Genomic DNA, 21413 nt, shown 5'->3' with positions numbered 1-21413 from the left:
ATAACGCTGCTTTTCATAATGCGAAGTCACGACAAAATACAAATTCAGTGCAAATTCGACGTCAAATAACACTAAAATCGAAAGATGAGACATTCAAGAAATGTTTAGAAGAGAGAAAGAGAAAAGATAATAAAGTCGTTTCTATTTTTATATTCCTAAACGACGCGCGCGCGCGCGCGCGCGAGAGAGAGAGAGAGAGAGAGAGAAAGAAAGACTAATATACATTATATTTAATTCTTGAATGAATTATTTTAGCCATCAAAACATGGGAAACATTAATAAATTTTGTTTATCTTCAAATATTTTTACTTTATACTTTTATTTGATTTATTTCTAAAACGTGTTAAACTTCACGATCCGAGACCTTTGTATAATAAATTTTATTTAGGAAAAAATAAGTTTTTGTACATATCCCCACTTCTCACGATATTAAATACATATCACGAAGCGGCTTCTTCGCATTCTTACCCTTACCCTCATCTTCGAGCAAATGGCAGAAATTCATTTCGCCTTCTCGTAAAGTCAAGAGTACATTACGAAAGCCGACAAAAAAGGAAGGGAGAATTTCTACGTCCGGTCGAGGAAATACCGCGGGAAATCTCATACAGTTATACGTGGCGTTATCTATGATTCAATAGAGTACATATACGAAAAGAGTTCGAAGAAAGCAAGCGTCTGACCACTAGTGGTTTCCTTCTGCGGGCGAGCGAAACGGAAGTGAGACCGTGCAAGACCATCGTCTGTGACGAGCTTTTGCACCAAACCTTTGTTCCCGCGCTTGCGAAAACTTTTGACTCAATCTCTCATAGCGCATTCAGGAAAAGCTCCTTTTTCCTCTAGTTCGTACCTCGCCGGCGACACCTCGTGGATTGCTTCCTTCGCGAAGCACTTCCGCGCCGGTGAGAAACTTGTAAAACGTGACAAAGTCCTCACAGGGCTCAGGGTGTTCTGCTTCACGCTACGAAAATATCCGGGTAACGAGGAGGACTTTTACTGAGTAATGTAATGTGTGATGTGACTATTTATTACGGTAATAAAAATCTATAATTTTATATTCAGTATGTACGTGTTTTTATGTACAAAAAATTAACTGCCAAAAGTGTATCTTTCTATTTGTATTTCTAATAGTTCATGTATTTTTATTTATTATAGTTCTAATCTATTATAATTTGTTTATTAATTCAGTACAAATAAATTTGTCTATTATCCGCACTTTGTATTTATATCAATTCTACCATCAACTTCCTTATTTTGTATATTAAGATTACATCACATAACGTCCTCTTTGAAGAAAATTTTACTCGATGTTTATAGTGTACGTTACGTGTACTATATATTTCGAGTAAAATTTTCCTCGGAGAGGGCGTTTTGGAATGTAGCCTAAATATTTACAAGTGGGATTCAAATTAAAAGTTGAAGCAATTTCATGCATGTAATGGAGTCGCTTTCGAGAAACAACTTCGATTCGCTGTTATCGATCCGCTACTACACGCGAACCTTCAGTTTGTCAATGTAACTGTACATCAATCATAGTCAGAAAGTTTGAGTCTGTTCGATGGATTCATAGGAAACCGAAAATTCACGCTCTCGAGAACATGATAGAGGAGAAGGTCGGTTCAGTCTTCATACATAGCTCATTTTTTTCATTCTGGGAAAGTTAATCATGGTTAATTAGGTTAGTTATCAAATTATCACAACGAGATGAATAATTCTCAATTTACCACAAATGAAAAATGTTTCATTAAAATTATAAAATTAAATTACAGTTAAAATAAAATAACTAAAATAAGGTTATCTAATAATTACTAGCACGTATAATAATATTTAGCTCATGTACGTCCTAACCAAGTGTCTATTTTTAATAAATATAGTCGTATATAACAACCTGGTGTCCAGTATGTGACAACCAAGTAAGCGTCGAGGAAAAAGACACATATAGACTTCTCACATATATCCGTAAATATCATCCCGAGATCGCTGCCAAATGTTTGAACAATCAGGTATAAATGTTTGCTTTTTCCAGGAATATTTTTCAATTCCTCTGTATCAAGTAAACGTAAAATATAGCAATAAAGATGTCTGAAAATGTTGATACGATTTTATCAACACACGTCAAAAGTGAAAAATGTTATTTAAAAATATTATTAATCTTTTATATATATTGTATATACTATTTATTTTATTTAAAATTATGTTTTTTTTATAATTTTATATTTAAATTCGCTCTTTTAATATCTCATATTTGAAGTATCTGTTTTTGACGGCAAATAAGAATCTACATCATAAATTTCGGTCAATTTTGGTTCTCAAATTTCCACATTTTTCGGGGTGTTAACCAAGAAATTAGATATCTTGATAGATGGGACAGATAACTTGATAGATGGGAGGATCGTACGGAAATTACGGGTAAAAAAAAGACGGAGACTGCACGTTCATGTTTGTGGTGGCCTTATCGTCTCGCGTTCAACCTTCAACCTTCTTCTTATCCATCCCACAAGTCGATCCTTCAACCCATGAGTCTCTTGGGTCAAGAACATATAAAGTTTCTAAAAGGAATAAAACTTCTCGTAATCCTCGAAATAAACTTGCAATAAGTATGATACCGAAAATTCGTGTGCGTGATAAACGCAGTGTTCGTAATGTATAACAGAATTTCGAAAAAATTTTTATAGCTATAATTTATTTTAATTATCGATTACTTATAACAATTATTTCCATTTTTTTTCTGATTTTCATATTTACAGGAGTCTTTGTATTTTGCAATAGATTAATCTCAGAAACAAGAGTTTATCTTGATAAACGATACTGTCACAATTTTAATCACTTGACTTACATCGCTTGATCATAAAGTTGGATCCATAATTTCTTTTATCACAAGATCAAATTAATTTAAAGAAATAATAATATTATAATTATCTACAACTACTCTTTTCATAAATTCCGCACGTTTTCGTGCACAAATAAAATCACGTAACGTACACGAAACAGTCGACGACGATTGCATTTCCCTTATTTCCTCTTAACTTTTTTCAGAAGAACGAGGATTTAAGGATATTGTTGAATCGGATTTCGTCTCCGGTCACGCCAGTCGATAGGAACGGCAAGAAGAAAGTTTACGCTACTCGTGGTAGATACCGATGCGATTAAACCTTACGTGCCGCACGGCAGCAGAGAGAGCTTTCGCGATATATCCTAATTCAGATACGATAAACGCTAAAGTTTCAAGTTTGGCGCGAGTCGCCGTGGCTATTTCCGCCTTGGATTTATGCGGTCGTTCACCATATCTGAAGTAGGCCAATACAAAAAGAGTCATTGATTAACAAGGAAGCATTCGGATAATTACGGAGCAAGTCATATGAGATATATTAAACAGAAATTAATACAATATTTAATTCTCAAATATTATCAGGAACATATACGTATCACTTTTCATTCTTGTTATTATTTATTTAATATTTAGAAAAAACCTGCTTTAGGAAATGCCTATACTATATAAATAATTTATAGGAAATGAAGTTTCTTGTAATATTAATAGAGATTGCAAATTGTTATTAAAATTTTCACATAGGTCCGGTTGCACTGACGTCGGTCGGAATTTCTATAGACACAATTAATCGAATCCTCTCTTTTACTTTATATAATATGTACAAACATGTATTTAGAAAAACGATTGAAATATGATTAAAGCTGAGCGATGTCGGTAAAACCGGTCCTTGGAAGAATGTTTTGTCGTTTGCGGTCTATTCAAACGCGACGATAGTTTGTGGTTCCGATTGTGGTCGATGTGAAAGCGTTAAACGGATGCCAAAGTAACCTGATCGATAATACAGGATTACAACGGCATCTATTAAAGGCTTAACACTCGTTTTCGCTATTCACAGTGGACACGTGGAAATTGCACGGCGAAAGGAAAGTCTGTCCTCAATGCCAGAAGGAAGCTGTGCCAACGCTTCATACGCGTGGCAACAAACTGACGACTTCACATATCGGAGCTCTTTGCCTTTTCGGGTAAAAATTTTTTATTTAATATTTGTTAAATAATCAATTCGTTTAATGAATCGTACACTTAATTCTAGAGCTGATAAATACGTAGCGTAATATTACTGACAGATAGGAAGTCGTCCTGCTGCTTTATCTCTAATGATTTATCACATTTCTTTTGAATACGACTACATAGACTTCTACAGAACTTTTGTGTTTATTTGATAAAACTTTTTGCCCCTTATATATGTAATACCGTTTCTTCTGCAACGACCTTCGTTACTTTTAACGAGAGATAGCTTTTTGCTGACCTTTTCACGATGGTCGGCCAGACGAAATTTAAAACTCCGCGGCTCCCGATGTCCAACTGATTTCCCATGTTTCCTATCATTTTGAGAATTTCTATTCTAAAGATCCGAGAAATTAAAATTGAAAATCTAAATTTAATAAAAATTTGAACGTAAGCTTTTTAGTGCTTCAAGATAAATATTTTCTATCTTTTAAAAATGTTTCCTTCTATTTTCGACTATGTTACTACGCCCTTTTAAGTACACTACAATTTCTATATGAACGGCCTTATGTGCTCGTAATTCGCGCACAATCGTGCTATCAGATTCTCACCGCATGGCGATTCGCAACAGATGTTGGCCGTTTTGCTTTATTCCATTAATGATGAAGCGCGCAAAGAGGGTTCGCATGATCTGTCCATTATGCGGCCACGTTTACGGCAACTTTGAATACAAAAACGCGAAGCTGATGCCCTGCAAGTCCACTGACGTCGAAAATTCGAAAGCGGTAGGACTTGCATCGCCCATATCCGCGAACTTTCGTATGCGAGCCACGAGAGAAGAATCGTTGGAAAATTAATAAAGAGCATTCGTGAATGTTTATTATTGACATATCGACGATAACAAACGTCATTGTGCTTTTTCCGAATAAAGTGTTTTCAGCGTTACGCTTATTTCGATACTAATATTTCGATATCGATCTTCAACGACAATTATGTTCATCGCGAAAGAGAGAGCTTAATTAACGTACCACGTTTTATTATTTTACATTTTAATAAAGTACTTTATCAATATATTGTTTTGTTTTACATAATCTACATAAATAATTAAGACCCGCTTGATATTTTAAATAACAAATGGATTATCATCCAGCTAAAATTTATACGTTTCTGCTAATGAATGTTTCGAAAACGAGAAATTAATTTACAAGACTAAACTTTTCAATGTAGCAAATTTATTTACAAGAAAACAAAGATACGTAGACAGACTAAAGGCTTGTTTGTACCACGCTAATGTATATAATATTTCTCGGAAACATAAATAATGAAATACTATTTCGTAAATTTACAATTATACGTAACATCAAAATATTATTTCCGTGAGAAATTATTCATTAGCGGACATTGAGTTATCAAATTGAAATAGTGATAAAATATATATTGAACCGTTGAAAAAGATAATACAAGACATGAGTATTATGAAATAATTCGAAATGAATTTCGATCTGAAATTGTTTGATTATTTCCTAGAATTTTATTATGTTTTCTACATGGAGAGAATTTTCTCTTAGAATTTAGCCTGAAAATCATAATAATAGTGGGACAACATAGTATTTCAAAGAATTGTATATAAGTTTCTTTAATTTACTAATATGTGTCATAATAAGATATGTAATATATTTTATTAATTTTACTAAAGGGTATAGTAAAATTTCAACATTTTAAAATATGTTACGCAGTTTATGATTCTTTATTATTTTAAAAGAATAGATGCCAAGTAGTCATGAATATATAAAATAGCTTATACATTTTTTACCATACAGCATGATATTTTTAATCTGATTTAGTCGCTTATAATTTTACCATGTAACATAGTAAATGATCGATTGTAATCGATATTTATCGGTTATTTTCGTTGTCGAGTGTGTTTCTAGCTACGCTAGAACTTACTCACTTCAAAACATTTTACAATCTGCATTATAATTTTTACTACATCATTTATAAAAAGTCTCTTGTATATTTCAAAAAATCTATCGTTACTGATAATATTTCATTATTGTCAAGTTGTCCCAAGCTTATTACCAAACATGATGAAATTTGTAATGAATTTTGCGGTAAAAAATAACGAAAAATTCTCTCCGTGTAGAGAAAACGAAATAATTCTGATTAGAATCCATTCCGAATAATGATGAATTTATAATTTATTTTATAATTTCGACGAAGAAAAAAGCTGCAAGTTGGCACGCGATCCGTACGATACATTGTTGTTTCAATATGTAGTTACGCGCGAGATCATCAGCTCCCGGACGATTTCCATAATGACTTATTATGCCCGTAATTAAACCGCGGATTTTGTTGTAATCAGCGGCCATAGCGGCAGTTCGAATCGGTTTACCGCAAACAACGCGATTGAGCGCCGCGCGTTTAAAACAGTAATTAGAAATGCGTTCGCAAATTCTGTTCATTAATATGTTACGCCCCAAGTGTGCGTTTTCGCTGCAAAATGCGCGCGTGCACCGGTTTATGTTTATCGCGCGCGCAATGAATTTATGCTTCTAGAAAGCAGCGCGCTTTTGTAAATCACAAAGGACGGAATGCAAGCGGAGCGGGCCGTCGCAAAGTGGCATGTTATTCCCGTGGATTCCGACACTGAAAGCAACCGATGGTAAAGCTCACGCTCCGAAACGACCGAACAATGTCTTCTCCACGAAAGGTCTGCACAAAGACAACAGCCTTTATTAATTTTAAGTGAACTAAAAATTACGGAGTATACGAACATAATCCAGATAAAAAGCGGGGAGTTTTATATTTTTCTTCTTTTTCGCTTCTGTCAATTCTAAATTAATTAAAAATTTTGCGATTATTATTACAATACTGAATAAAAGTTTATTATGGAATATAACATAAATAATATGTATTTGAATAAATGCCGTAAAAAACATTTTATATTTGCATTAAAACTGGTCTACTAAAATCCTCGTTAAAATTTTGTTGAATTTTTAAAATACTCGAGTGTTAATTTTACATAATATGACTATGTTATTTAAACATTTAAATTTAAATTGATATTTAACATTTTTTAGTATTAAAATAACACAATTTGTGAACAAAATACATAAAAATAATGCATTTAAAAATATAAATTTTAAGATAAATAAATGTTAATTTAATACATTATAACTGTTAGTTCTATCGGAAAATATGCTTTCACAGTTTGCTTGCACATTATGTCAGTATTACATTTTTGTTAATTTTTATATATAATATTTGTGTTACTTTTTAATATATCTTGTGTGAAATTAATACAAAAATTAGAGTTTGGAACAGTAATACGTGTTTTTAACACAAATTTTACACAAATTGTATACAGTATACAGCCAAGACTATGTAAAGGCTATGATACAAAAAGTTTAAACAGTAAATTTTAAACAGTAAAACTTAAGCAATAAGCAATAGCAAATCGTCATTTTGGATTTGCTACAGCATGTTTACACTATTGCTGTTTACGTTTTACTGCATATTTTTTTGTATGTGTCGTAGCTCTTAATCTAATATTTATATATTTTTACAGTTGAAACATGGAAATATCACGACGAATCAATACGTTGTCCTGCGTGTGGAGTGAAAAAGATGCCGATAATACTACAACAACAAAAATTCACGAGTTCTCGTCTGGTTGCATTTTGCTTAATGGGGTTAGTCATTAAAAATTCTTATAATTGACTATTTAATAAAAGCGGTGAAAAAAATGCGCTGCAATTGCACCTTGTTAATATGTATGTGATAGAAAAGAATACAAATTGCTGGTTACATAACTTTGATATCAATCGCAATGCGTGCGTGCGTAAAGTAATATTCATATTTATTTATTCAACGCCATAAAAGCGTCATGACAAATCGATAATTTAATATTAAATAAATAGAAGCAATGGAGAGAAAAAAAGAGGGATTTCGTTCGCACATTTCGCGTAAATTCGCACCGATAAAGCAATATCAGTAAAACAAGTTTTCAATAATCGCTTATTAGCGGCGGTAAAAACGACGCTAATTAGCGAGGCGCACCTGCGGATTCTCTGAATAGTCTCTCCCCTATAATATACGGGTTTTTCAAAAGACCAACGCGCGGCCATAGCGCAAAACGGTTAAAGCGTGAATCGTAATCATTAAATCCTTTTCGTTAAATTTAATCCTGGTCGCGAGTCCGTTTTCAACGAATTGAATTCATAATTTCGCGACAGAAATCGTGAAATTACTCGCTCTCATAAATCACGAAGAGTGACTGCCGATAAGCATGTAATACCGTATTTCAAAATGAAATATATTCACTTCATTAAATCTGATTAGCGAAGTGCAACATGATATAAGCTTCATCAGGAAATAATCTTCTTTGTGATACATTTACATGGATTTTTCCCCACATGCATTTAAATATAATCTTTTATCTGTTATCTTTTGTAATTATATCTATTATTTCTGAACTTTTATTCATTATACGTAAGTCTATTAACTGATAGATACATGAAATAAGATAATGAAAGAAACAAGGCGTTCATTTGTGATTGTTTGTTAATTGATAGATATGATGAAAGAAACAAGATCCTAGTGATATTGTCTGCTGATTGTTTCAAAGTATACACTTGTTGGTATATTTATTTCAACTTACCACTTCATCTTAATCTATTTTTTAGAACGAGAATCTAGAAAAGTACACAATACAAAGCAATATTAAAATCGTAATAAGAATAAATTGCAATATGTTAAGTTTCATATTTTCCAACAAAAGAGAAAGAAATATACGCTTATTTCCAACTTTAATTTCATAAAGTTTACAATTCCATATCCTACACAATTTTGCTCGCGAAATCAAGTATCTCATTATTTTTTATTAACGGAAAACTAGGACGAGCGTAGCATTGATACTCTTCTTCTTGCAGATGTTGGCCCTTCTGCTTCATACCGTTACTGATGAGACGGGACAAAAGTGTGCGCACGCTATGCCCGTGTTGCGGTCACGATTATGGGATTTGTACGCGAGCAGAGAGCAAGCTGATTCCCTGTTCACCCAAATATACGTCTAGTCGAGGGAAATTGAACAATTTTGCAAATTCACGACTGTGTCATCTTCAGACTGAGTGCGACTCGAAAATACAATCGAGATATCGCCAGGTGAGCAGCATCACACCGTTACGCTAATCGCATCAACAGATTAATTCCAATATGTGTACACTATTTACCAGTTAACCTTAAGATATCGACTAAAATTTCGAAATATTAGTATTAATGATACAATACATTTTCATTAAAAAACATGGAAATAATTTGTCAGATAAATTTTTTAACAGCTTTTACAGTGAATTAATTTTAATAATATCTAAACATTTGAAATAACATTTTTGCTAGCTATAATAATTTTGTTATAAATGAAAGATTGCATCTACTATTCTCATAAACTGAGATACACTGTTAAATTTTATAGGGTCAAATTAACTCAATGTGAGTCGCCACTGCTCCTACTAAATATATCGTTATTTTTTATTAAAATGATAATTAAATTTGACACTATATAATGTTAAATTGATACTGTACAGTGTCAAATATAACCATTGTTTTAGTAAAAAATAACGATATTATTGAGTAGGAGCAGTGGCGACTCACATTAAGTTAATTTAACCCTATAAAATTTAACAGTGTATAATTACTTTCATATTTACCTTTAAAATTTCATTAATCTTTAACTCAAAAAACATCCTTCTCTAAAATTAATGCTTTAGGAGAAATTGATGCGTCATATACGCTTTATATGCTTCATTCAATAGTCTCATGTACGTTCATTACGCGTCATTACGTTGTCGTAGAGGGGAATAAAAAAATCGATACTTATCCGTCTATCGGTTGAAAGGCGATACACAGATAGCGTGCTAACATCAACGACGTTTCTCGTATGACAAAGAAAACACTTTCCATGGATGACGAGGCCGCGAGAGCTCTCAGGGTCTTGAAGGAGCGTCCTCGGCAAAGAGAAGAAATAAAAGAAGGCGGATCTCGTCACTGCCGGTCGCAATCGAAGTTATCGCACGGATACGCCTTTTGTGCAAACCAGGTCACGGTGAGTCGTCATTATCGCGATATTTTATATAGGTGGCCCACCGTCGTTGTCGGAAAATATTTTCAGGGCTTTTCGGACGAGATCGATTTTCACGCGGCGGAAATTTGATACGACACTCCCCATGACAATAGATATCTTAAAGTTGTAGCTTTTATTGAAATCGTGTTAAAAATAGTACGCCTCAATTTATTTAAAAATGATCAATAAATGCGTGCATGCATCATATATTTTTTATAAATAATATTTTATAAATAATAAATATTTTTTAATTAGAAATTTTTCACGAAAAATTCGCTGAAAATAATCCGAAATTCACCAAAAAATTATACCTATAATTTTTCGTTTATTTATCGCGAGAAGTGCATGCGTCATTGAGATCCAATTATTTTTATTATTACAAAATATTAACAATAATTATTATGCATAATAATTATACATTTATTAATATAAAAATAATAAAATGTAATTTGTGATCAATTTTCATTTTAGCGTTATTTTGATTTTTGCGAAAGACATGTAAAGTGAAGTATTGTTGATACCTTTTATCTATTGTTATTATCGTACTAATTCTCAAATTTTTAAAACGAATGACCGAATCACATTTTGCAAATGTTCACAATTTTTATCGTGTGCAGAATCGCGATTCGTCGTACGACGAGTGTAGCAGTGACGATTGCGTGGACAAAAGATGGGATCGTTGGCGCGACTTGAACAAGTCGAAAACTCCAAAAACTTGGGGACAAAGCAAATCCAAAGAAAGCACGAGGATGGCGACGGACGATTTTTATGCAAGACAGGTTTGCTGTCGGGAGTGCGGCTAAAACGAATAAAGAGATGGTCGAACGAACGAGGAACGGTGGACGAACAAATGTATTTGCACATCGCTCGCGAAACGTGAACTGTTACTTCATTATTCCGTGTAAATTCAATTTTGCGGAATTCCGTGGTAGGGAAGGTGAGTTCCCCGACGTAGAACTTAAATGGAAACTTGCGGCACAAACAGTTTCACGCTGCGAGAGACACGATTTGCGTTCCCGGCTGACTGACAATTTCGTGGAGAACTTTACGAAACAAGACAAGACGAGACGAGACGCGACACGTCGTATTATTACTTTATTAATCACCGTTAACAGATTTTTGAATATACGTTCCTTTTTCTGTCCTTTAGAACAACACTCGCTTTTCGTGAGAACAAAGACAGAATCTTTTTTTTTATTCAAACATATTTACACAGCTATTCATTTATTTTTAGATAAGCTTTCACGAAATTTGTAATATCGAACGTTAAAATAAAATACCTCTAAAAACGGTTGAAACCTTCGTTTCTGAATGAAATAACGTTTCAATGATTATTTTTGTGTTAAAAATCTAAAATTCTTTTATATCAATTTTTCATGCTTTTTTTTCCAAAGCTTCTATAGTTTCATTTTCACAATCGTATATAAATCGAGGGGATTTCTACATGATAGCATGTAACAAATATTTTTCAATTATTTCATCTCGCTATTGTAATTATTTAAAATTCGAAAATAATTATTGACAAGATTTTTCGCGATATTTGTTACAAAGAGTACAAAAACGTTCCTGTAAATTACACTGAAGCGAGGTGAGTTTCGGATAAACGAGGTATTCTCTAACGGGAGATTTAATAGGCGTACTTCAATTTATCGACGCGTTTAAGACATAAAATAAACGGATCGCCGGGACGTATGAATGGTTCTCTACTTTCTTTCTTTTCCATCGAACGACATTCGTTTCATTTCCTTATTACCTCATTATCTTACGCCGGCCGACTTGTCTACCATGTGCATCCGGATAATAATTTCCCGGAATTCTTTGCCGGCTTTAGCTCGTAAAACGGGAAAAACTCGCGCGTGGAATGAATAATACCGCGCGAGCGAACCACGAATCCCGCTAAATGCATCTATACCGACGAAGGAAATCGCGGTTCAAAAGTGCAATCGTGCACGTTGCACCACAATTACTATCGGCCGCTTTATTAATCACAAATAGATAAAGTATCAAAGGCTCTTTAAAATTTAAATTCGGCTATTCATTTACAAATTATGGATCAAAGTGTGATATAATTCATTTTATCAAGCGCGTTTTGATGTTAATAATTAGATTAATATCTCTATACCAATATAAAAGAGCTATTTTATGTTATATATTACATTTATATCTTTTTCTATAAACGATTTTATTTGTGATTTTTAATTTCTTTTTATATAAAAAATAATGCAATAGTATTGACAAAATATTAAAAAATCTTTACAAACATTACCACATGCAATTTAAGATTGTAGGGGTTGTTAACGTGACGTAACGATTTTATTTATACATTCTTATTTCATTAAAACTTTCTCAATTTGAGCATACAGATTTTAAACAGAGTTAAACTTAATCATACGGCGCATCTTTATTTAATAAAAAAATTGTAAATTTTCTCTAACGAATTTACCTATTCACTACACACATTATATCGCGCTGTAACTTCCCCCTTGGAAAAGGTACGCTCGATTGCGTAATGTGTTTCGAATTATTCGGAAAGAGATAGAAGCAAAAAGTGCGCCACAGGAGGATGCGAGTAACGTATGCAAATCGCATCCTCGCGAAAAAAAACCGCAAAAAAAGCACCGACGAGCCATACAGCCGCCGATTCCGGTGTTTCTAAATGAGCGCTCGGATTCGCGCTTATCTAAATAATTAGTATGCACCATCACAACCGCATACGTTACGCTCCGTAATAGACGTAGCATATCGCACCGCATAACTAAACAAATGCGATTACGCGTTCGTCCAGTTGGAAGTATATGCGTGAGTAATGTATAAGTTATTATCATACATCTTATTTACAAAAAGCCGACATATAAGTGTGCTTATAATGATTTCCACTGAAATTAATGTTCAAAATTAACCGCAATTAAACGCGAGTTACTTTTATCGAGAAAATTAACTATACTGTCCTCTGAAACAGATTTAATTAAACGTAAGGAAACTAAATTTCATCGAATACCTTTAATAGTCCAGAGTTCATCTATTGCTCGAGTGAGTTAACGGCGCTGTAATTAGTGACGGTCATATCGAAGCACGTAAGGGAAACGCGTGGCTCAGCGCAGCTCTCTCCATTCTGAGCTTAAAAGATGAGTCACTCCCGTCGGGGCTGCTGTCTCCGTCTTTTATTGTTGCCAATAATACGTCCGTGAGCGCTGATTGGCTAGTTATAGGAAGAAGGACGAAAGGTCCTCTCTTCACGGAAGGAAAGTTTTCCCCGAGTAAAGAGAACGCGGCCAGCCAGCTAACCATCGACGTAGCACGTAACGGGCATAAAACGATGAAAGTAATCTCGGCTCTGATCTCGTAGACGGTTACCAGAATCGGCGATCGATACGCCGGAGTGCGCCCGTAAAGACGACTTGATTCCATTCTATTCACGTTACTCCTAATAGAGTTTAGTCCTCTTATTGTCTTCGTGTCGTTGCAGCTTATCTTTAAATGGTAGAACTTATGAATCATAGTCCTCGAATATAATAAATATCGTACAACCAAGAGAGAAAAAAAGAAGAGAGAAAGCGAGCGGAAAACACTTAACTAACGCAACGATTTATATCAAATACAAATTTTGGGCATCATAAACAATATAATAATAACGAGAACTTAAGTCTATAGTACACGTTGCGTTAATACAATAAAGCGCAATTTAACTCGCAAGTGGCAATCAACAATTGAAAAGCTTTATTTCTGACTCGCTTTAAATCCATATCCTTGAAAAATGTAAATTATGTGCCGTCCCTCCGAGAGCGAATGAGTTACAGGGACAGTGAGTATGAAAAATGAAATGTAAATAACGAAGCACAAGTACACAAAATACGCGAATATGAATCTTCTACTGTACTCTCGACTTCAATCTACCGTGGGAGTGCATAATATGCCAGAGAGAGAGAGAGAGAGAGAGAGAGAGAGAGAGAGAGAGAGAGAGAGAGAGAGTGATGGGAGAAAAAAAAAGAGAGAGAGAGAGAGAGAGAGAGAGAGAGAGAGAGAGAGAGAGAGAGAGAGAGAGAGAGACTGTTGAGTGAGTTGCATGATACCGATCGCGAAGATACGCTCGCAGATCGCGCGGGGATGAAGAACACAATGCGAGATCGTCAGTTTAACTAGGCCATGAAAGCGGTACCCGAGCGTTATAAGAAAAGCCATATAATTAGCATTGCAAACGTTTCTTCGCTCCCACTCCCTTCCGGTTTCGTTCCTCTTAGAATTCGTTTAACGCCGGTCTCTACCTTTATTCCCGATTTCAGAAAAATTCAACCGTTTATAGTCTATTTTGCATCCTAACGAGCAAATTAATTAGTCCATGGAGCTTTATTGTAGTTTAACTCAATCTCATTTTTGTCTTCTCTCTCACAAAAAAAGATGCATATTTAAACGTTCGAAGAGTGCTAATATATGTGTCACGTATTGTATACATTGTTAAATTCATAATCTCAAATTATATACAATTTGAATATTTTTAATCATTTGTACTGGTTGCTGTGGCTCCTAAATATTAATTTAACAGACATCGGAATTTAACAATTAATTTAACCGAAGAAAATTATTAAATTTTACTTTTATTATTTGCTAAGTGCATACGTTAATATAGACGTCGTCTATATTACTTTGAAACTAGTAACTAAATGTTATTTAAAGAAAGTGAGTTATTATTGCTTTTTTTTTATATCCAGCAGTGTAATTTTAGTTAGTTCCTTAATTAAGATTTCCATTAAAAATTTAATCTTCCTGCTCGAAGTCGAATAAAGAGGAACTTGATATTATTCATCTATGTGTTGAAAATCCAATTCGAGAAAATATTTTTATTTTTTATTGTTTGTAAATGATTAAAAAGTTATATTTCGACATTTGTCGAACTTCCATTTTAGAATTCAGGAATCTATTTTAGACGTTATACAATATTCGCGCATCATTCGGTATCTCTGTCGTATTCTACTCCCACTTTCGTCCCGCGATGATATATTTCTCGTTTTACTGGAATATCATTCGCGGTAACAGTGTTTTCTCCTTTTTTTCCATTCGGTATGCTTGACTGATCACACAACAAGGAGCCTTAACCGCCTCCTCTCTCTATACTTCTCCTCCTATCGAGAAATCCTATGCTGTTAACTCGCAGACCGTCCTGTAATCAATGCACCATCGCCGTCGTTATGACCACCTACGATACCGATATCCTCTTCCTCATCGAATTTTACGACCGTTGTTCCTCGCGGCGGCTTCGCATATATTTCCGGGAGTCTCTTCTTTTCGACATCTTGGTCTCTCTTTGATGATCTCCTAGCGTTGAATTTCGAAGAATCGAAATACCACAGTACTTCGGGAAAAGGCAATAAGAGAAAGGTTCGGTGGAAACGTTACTCGACGTAGGAACACATAATCTCTTCGATTTCCTCAGAGATTCTGAACAATTCTGAAAGATTTGAAAATTTACATTTTCTTTTAACGGTACATAGGACGTTTTGTGTAACCAACAACTTTTGAAACATATATTCCGACAATTAATTTCCAGAACACTGCATGACGAACTTACAATAAGTTTCATTAAGTTAATTTTTATTTAATAAAAATTTATTAGCTTATTTATAAATTTTTATTATGGTTGAGTAGTAGATTAAATACATTTCTACCTATCCGAAAAATATTACTCTATTTCTTATTATCACGCGTCGCATACACTTTGATTATATAACTCAAATATTACTTTTAATTAATCCTCATTATATTTTATTATCTTATTTCTTGTCCATCATCTCTAAGCTTGTTTTTTTTAATTATCAATATAATAATTGAGAAAAAAAAAACAAAAATATCTTAGGTTCACTGGAAGATTCAATTTCACGACGAAATATGAGAGCAGCAAGGAGAATCATGAACCTGTTCGGCTTATAAACGATCGTCCACCCCATGACGAACGATCGGGCACCCTTTAATATACCAACCACCCGCTCGTGCCGTCTCGACCCCGTAACTTTGCAATGGCGGCCACTTTCAAACTTGGTCTGCGTTCGGTGTTACAGCTTTATAAATGGAGCACAGATTAATTAGAACGACGAATCCACATCGAGTCGGGTCGCCAAGCGGTCGAACTCTAAGTCTTAGAGAAGATTATACTTGAAGAATTACGATTTTCTCCATTACACTATGAGGAATTTTTATTAACTAATGTCTTAACCGCTAATAATGTTGTTCGAATCAAAGACACGATTTTCAAATGTATTTTTATAAAAACATATTTACTGAAAGAAATAAGATACTTATTGATCCTAGAAATTTGTTAATGTTTAGGTAAAAAATATTTCGATAATTCGAACAAAGTCTCATCTATTTTCTTATCTATTTTATTTGTAAAAATACGTTACTGTTGATTTCGATTACTCGCTCGATTACGCGTTAATTGTGAATTATGACAGCAAATTAAATTGTGTCCTTATTTTATACGCACTATCGAAAACTGTAACCCAGCCGCGTCTAATTAAGCCGCATTTGAGAAGCGTAAAGTACATCAAGTACGATTCGCAGATCAACGTCAGAGATCGTGCTGAAAGGGAGAGGAGATTACGTCTAATTCGGTTTCAAGTGAGTGCATATAATCCGCTTGGCGCGTAATTGAGCTTAGATTAGGCGCTCGTGGATTATGAATAGATCGTCGGCAATTGCATTGCGGTAATTAGCACTTTAGCGGGAGGAACGCGAGCCGATAATTCGCCAACCTGCCACGGTGCATCGAATGAGCGAGCGATAGATTCGTAAAGACGGGATGATGCTAATATACGAGATACTATTAGCTGACAAACGCTAACGATGATTTACGGGAATTATTGTATAGATTGATATACAAATATTAGAAGATACCATAAGATTATTAAGTGAATTAATTATCTACCGTTAAGAATTTAATAGGTGTTGAATGAAGAAATTAAATCTTTTATGTGTAGAGAATGAATATTTTTAAAAGATATGATTTAAAATTATAGGATAAGGTATAAGAAGACTAGAAGTGTTTGGAATTTAAGTGATGTTGCGCGAGTTGCGCTTAGAAACATTATCTTATCCGCGCACAGAGAGGACAAGTCCTTCGTACTTTTCCTCTGGCCGAGACTACTTCCCGGTAGTCGCAGTAATGATTCAACTCCGGTTTAATTAGGAGCGGGACGGCCGAGTATACAGCCTGGAACGACACCCTCGCGACGCGACTTCTCTTTCGTCGTCGTCGTCGTCGTTGTCGTTGTCGTAGTCGACACGGCACTTCGATCGTTTGTCGAGCGCTCGTTAATTAATCGCCCGTCGCGTTCGAGAACAAACGAAGCGGGAGCGGCGAGTACGAGCGGAAGGATATAAACGAGGCTACTAAGTTATTCTATTGGAGTCACCGTCTTTCTCGACTCTCCTCTCTGTTCTTTTAACGGCACACTCGGGATGCTCGCGAACCGCGTTGTCGCGGTTGAAACCGCTGTCGCTATGCTGACGCGCGGCTTTAAGCGATCTTACAGCAATTTATCATGTAAAGTGTTCCACTTGCACCGCGTTACTTTCTAATGGCAGTTTCATTAATTATAATTCGAAATTATTTTTTTACATCGCAGTATTGACTACTTTCGTGTAATATAAACTTGATAACTGAATAATATGAACATAACTTTCGAGTAATATGAATATTAATTTTAGGTTAAAATACAAAGGTAATTAATTTAATATTAAGAAATTAACCTTTCGCTGAATTAAAAAAGAATATAAATGCCATTACTCAATTAATTTAAAATAAACATAATTTGGCAAAATTTTTATTTTTTTTACTATAATATATAATATAATATCAAATGATATAAAAGGGAATAAGAATTATCTCAAATAACTTCAAAAAAGTCGATTATAATTTATTTTAATTTGCATAAAAAGATATCATAAGCAGTGTTTTATTAATACAAATTACAATGAATTAATATCAGTTAACAGCAATATTAATGCTATTAAATTAATAATAATTAATATAAAGATAGTATTATCTCTCCATTTAATTCAAATCCTAAAAGTGTTTCCGACAGTACATGTTTGCATTTGAAATCGGAAACCTATTTTCATAACGTAAATGTGCATTTTAATACAATCGTTTCTGAGCCATCTCGCGTTGGTGTAATCTTTTCGAGGGTGTTACAGGATGAAAGAAGATAGAAGACGGCGTTGAGTGTTTTCACCGCACTCAACCATCTCTCGTGTCATCGTCGAGCACTGTGAATATTGCCCCTGTGATCGTTGCGTTGTATAAAGAACGGGAAAATGGCCTGCCCGCCTTTGCATTGTCGCTATACCTGTCGCTGCCATCAACACGAAGATGAGCTTCGCAAGATAAAGAACCGCAGGCTAATTCGCATTTTCACGAGAATGCATTTTTCTCGAGACGATGCTGTCACTAACAACCTGAACGGTGGTGTAACCAGTGATGGCTTTTCCAGCAAAAGCAGTATTGGAAGAATTATTTAAAAACAAATCAACATTCGAAAAAATAAACGAAACTTATGCAGTACAATAATTTCATTTTAATAAATTATTTATTTAATTGAAGGTTTTATTCGATCTACGCAGATACAATTATTTGGCAAATTAATATCCGTTTCTGCTGTGATTAATTTCACCAGTTAATTACGTTGGAAGCCACTTAATGCTAGGATAGTGAAATAATTAATAATTTCGATTGGAAAAATTTTTATCTTATACATATTTTAGAAGCAATTTTTATAGAAAGTTTTAATTTTATCGTTTCTTTACTGTATTTTTATAATACTAACCCATAACAGTTAAGGAGCAAAACCGATACGCACGACACGAAGCCATAGCTCGCGTGTTTAATCGAGATTAGTAAAAGTTTGTTCAAAATTGCGCATTGTACTACACCGACGAAAAGAATCGACGTAACACGCACCATTATGTATGTGCTCGTGTTTTATTCGAGATAAGGTTATCCCGAGTTTGGCGTGCACGCAAGACATCTGCTTTCCGATAGTAACTTTCTACAACCGATAACCGATAGTCCAGATCTATCCAAGTAAATCTTTTTATGTGAAACTCAATGAAACTTTAATCTGAAAATTTAAAAAAACGTCCAGTTTGAAATTAATGCTGAGAGAGATTTCATACGGAAACTTGAAATTAGTCTTTCGATATCTCTATCTCATTATTCTTTCTTTAAATTATTCTTCGGAAAATTATTAATTTTCATATTCATGTTATAGTTTTTTATCACAATTACAGTTTTATTTTCCGAAGTTACAATATTTCGGGCATGAAAGTGTTCTTTTCCAGGAGAAAATAATTTTTATCAAGAAAAAAAAATATTTACATCATGTTTATATTTTTAATTTATATTAGCACGTTTACATTCACACTTCTCTGATTCTTTATATAATCAAAAAGTCACGAGTTATCCACAGTATTCAACTCTCAGCTGTGAATAACACGTTTTCTTTGCAATCTGCGAGATTCTCGCGCTTTGTGAGGGCGAGTCAACCCCTCGGGGAAACATTTTCTATTCGTTCGAGAATTAATATGAGGTGGTAATACCGCGTATTGCGTGGCGGTTTACAGGTCATGCTTTGATTTCGCCATATTCGCGACGAATATATATGCCGACTAACTCTGCGGGGTATCAGGATTATACTGCGCTTTATTATTGTAGAAAACCGTTGCTCGCAGTTAATACAGAAAAGCTCACTGCTTTGCGAGAGATATTGATTTCCGGACTTGTCCCCAACATTTTCCTTCCCTTTTTCCTTCAAATAAAATAAATTCTCGAATAAATTTAGTTCGTATGATTTTTTGAACGCTCGTCCTTTTTTAAGATCGTTCCATAGCTTGCGGAGTCAAAATCGTGGGAAAAAAAAGACGTTAAGAATCTCTTCGATGGAGTTCACTGTTCATGTAAAACTAGAAAGGAGTCCGAAGAATAGAAAAAAGTAGAAGAGGAACTGCGAACAAGGTATAATAAAGTTCGACGTATAAAATATGTCGGCCACGTCGGCGGAACGTAATCCTCATTGTAACCAAGTTTTCTGCCTTAGGAAAGGCAGACGGAAAGGCCAAAGCGAGGGAGTTAAGAGAAATCTATATATGTTTATCTTCGGAGAAGTGTTTAAATATACCGAGTGTATAATCAAGCACTTTATAATCTGAATATCACTGAACATTGATAGAATATATTCTCTAAAAATGTTTCAGAATTACATTATCTTCTACATGACCAATTTCCTGTGTAATATATATGTATATGCAGCCTACGACAAGCTAATTTATCTTTATTTTCAGACTTTATTTTTTGTAATGCAGTATAATGTGCTATGCTAATGTAATCTAAGAACTTTTCTGAAAAATTTTTATTTTCGAGAAATGTTCAAAAGTATTCAGGTCGTCGAATCTTTTATATGAGATATTTTAATATTAATATCGGTCTTTGATGTAATATAGAAAAATCTGCATATTTCTCTCTCAGAGCGAAATACAAGAAAATGTCTGTGGCGTCAAGACATATTTGCACAAAAATTTTAAGATTACAAATTCCTCTCGCGAAATGAAATCGCACGCCGCAAATTTCCCGTCTCGCGCCGCGCGAATTATTTCGCGCGCACGCGGTTCATTTACCGGAGAAAATTCCGCTTTTAGGAATAACCGCCGCGACAGGAATAACCGCAGGCGTGAATCGCGAATTTCCTGTTCTTCGGTATGCAACGCGGCGCGCGATATCAAGTAATACAAGCAATCGTAATTGCGCCAATTAGAAACATCGCCGTTCTCGGAAGTCGAAAAGCGCGGCGGGGAATACATAAATCGCGCGAAAGCGCGACTCTCTTTCCGCGAGCGAATACCTGATAAAGTTAAAACGCGGCGAAAGATGTATTAAGAGTACCACCGGGATAACGCACAGTTCATTCTTCGCGAAGTTAATTAAGTCAGGCTTCCTGGAAATGAAGAAGGAAAAGGAAAGAGTGTCCAGAAACATGCGGAGGTTCGTTCCGCGCGGCACTAAGTTTTTAATTAGACTCTAGCTTCTTCTGGAGAGAGGTCCCTGCGGATCGCAAGAAAGAAGTGAACGCGCGATTCTTGCCGGGATAATAAGGCTGGCAGTTTAGCCTGATAATTTCCCATTTATTCAGCAGCCAATTATCCAGCGGACGATCAGAAAATATAGTAATTCGTATAGGGAGTGAAGTATATGTAACATTATTAGCAACAGTATTATCCCGCGATGTATCAGTTAAAGTTAAAAGCATGTTCGTACTT

General features: G+C 34.6%; 2 protein-coding genes and 1 long non-coding RNA gene across 6 annotated transcripts in view; 2 read left to right on the top strand and 1 right to left on the bottom strand.

The window, feature by feature from the left end:
- The window catches only part of twin (CCR4-NOT transcription complex subunit 6-like twin), a 520423-nt gene that overhangs the window by 145731 nt on the left and 353279 nt on the right, over positions 1 to 21413 (bottom strand). The window lies entirely within an intron of this gene.
- On the top strand, positions 1497 to 11287 carry LOC108760279 (uncharacterized). Of its 3 annotated transcripts, XM_018506120.1 has the most exons (7): positions 3070 to 3127; positions 3882 to 4008; positions 6548 to 6701; positions 7560 to 7683; positions 8923 to 9154; positions 9939 to 10094; positions 10730 to 11287. In XM_018506120.1, the coding sequence occupies exons 2-7, from the start codon at positions 3925 to 3927 to the stop codon at positions 10913 to 10915; spliced, it is 936 nt and encodes a 311-aa protein (XP_018361622.1). In that variant the 5' UTR covers positions 3070 to 3127; positions 3882 to 3924; the 3' UTR covers positions 10916 to 11287. The 3 variants fall into 3 exon arrangements, with proteins under 3 accessions (XP_018361624.1, XP_018361623.1, XP_018361622.1); XM_018506122.1 differs by lacking the exons at positions 6548 to 6701; positions 7560 to 7683; positions 8923 to 9154; positions 9939 to 10094; positions 10730 to 11287 and adding exons at positions 1497 to 1610; positions 1872 to 2000; positions 4623 to 4849 and having other exon boundaries at positions 3037 to 3127; XM_018506121.1 differs by lacking the exons at positions 6548 to 6701; positions 7560 to 7683; positions 8923 to 9154; positions 9939 to 10094; positions 10730 to 11287 and adding exons at positions 1497 to 1610; positions 1872 to 2000; positions 4623 to 4849 and having other exon boundaries at positions 3034 to 3127.
- Positions 19114 to 20229, top strand: LOC108760283 (uncharacterized). Its single transcript, XR_001940078.1, has 3 exons — positions 19114 to 19185; positions 19979 to 20115; positions 20198 to 20229. It is a non-coding gene; the product is annotated as an uncharacterized LOC108760283 (long non-coding RNA).

The sequence above is a fragment of the Trachymyrmex cornetzi genome, unplaced genomic scaffold, assembly GCF_001594075.2.
Source record: "Trachymyrmex cornetzi isolate Tcor2-1 unplaced genomic scaffold, Tcor1.1 scaffold223, whole genome shotgun sequence".
Lineage (NCBI taxonomy): Eukaryota > Metazoa > Arthropoda > Insecta > Hymenoptera > Formicidae > Trachymyrmex > Trachymyrmex cornetzi.
This window is presented reverse-complemented; position numbering and strand designations above follow the sequence as displayed.

Coding starts and splice junctions, on each gene's coding strand:
- LOC108760279 (XM_018506120.1), top strand. CDS start 3,925: ATGCCAGAAGGAAGCTGTGCCAACGCTTCATACGCGTGGCAACAAACT. Junction 7,684..8,922: donor GTTGCATTTTGCTTAATGGG/GTTAGTCATTAA, acceptor TTCTTCTTGCAG/ATGTTGGCCCTTCTGCTTCA. Junction 9,155..9,938: donor TACAATCGAGATATCGCCAG/GTGAGCAGCATC, acceptor CGTATGACAAAG/AAAACACTTTCCATGGATGA.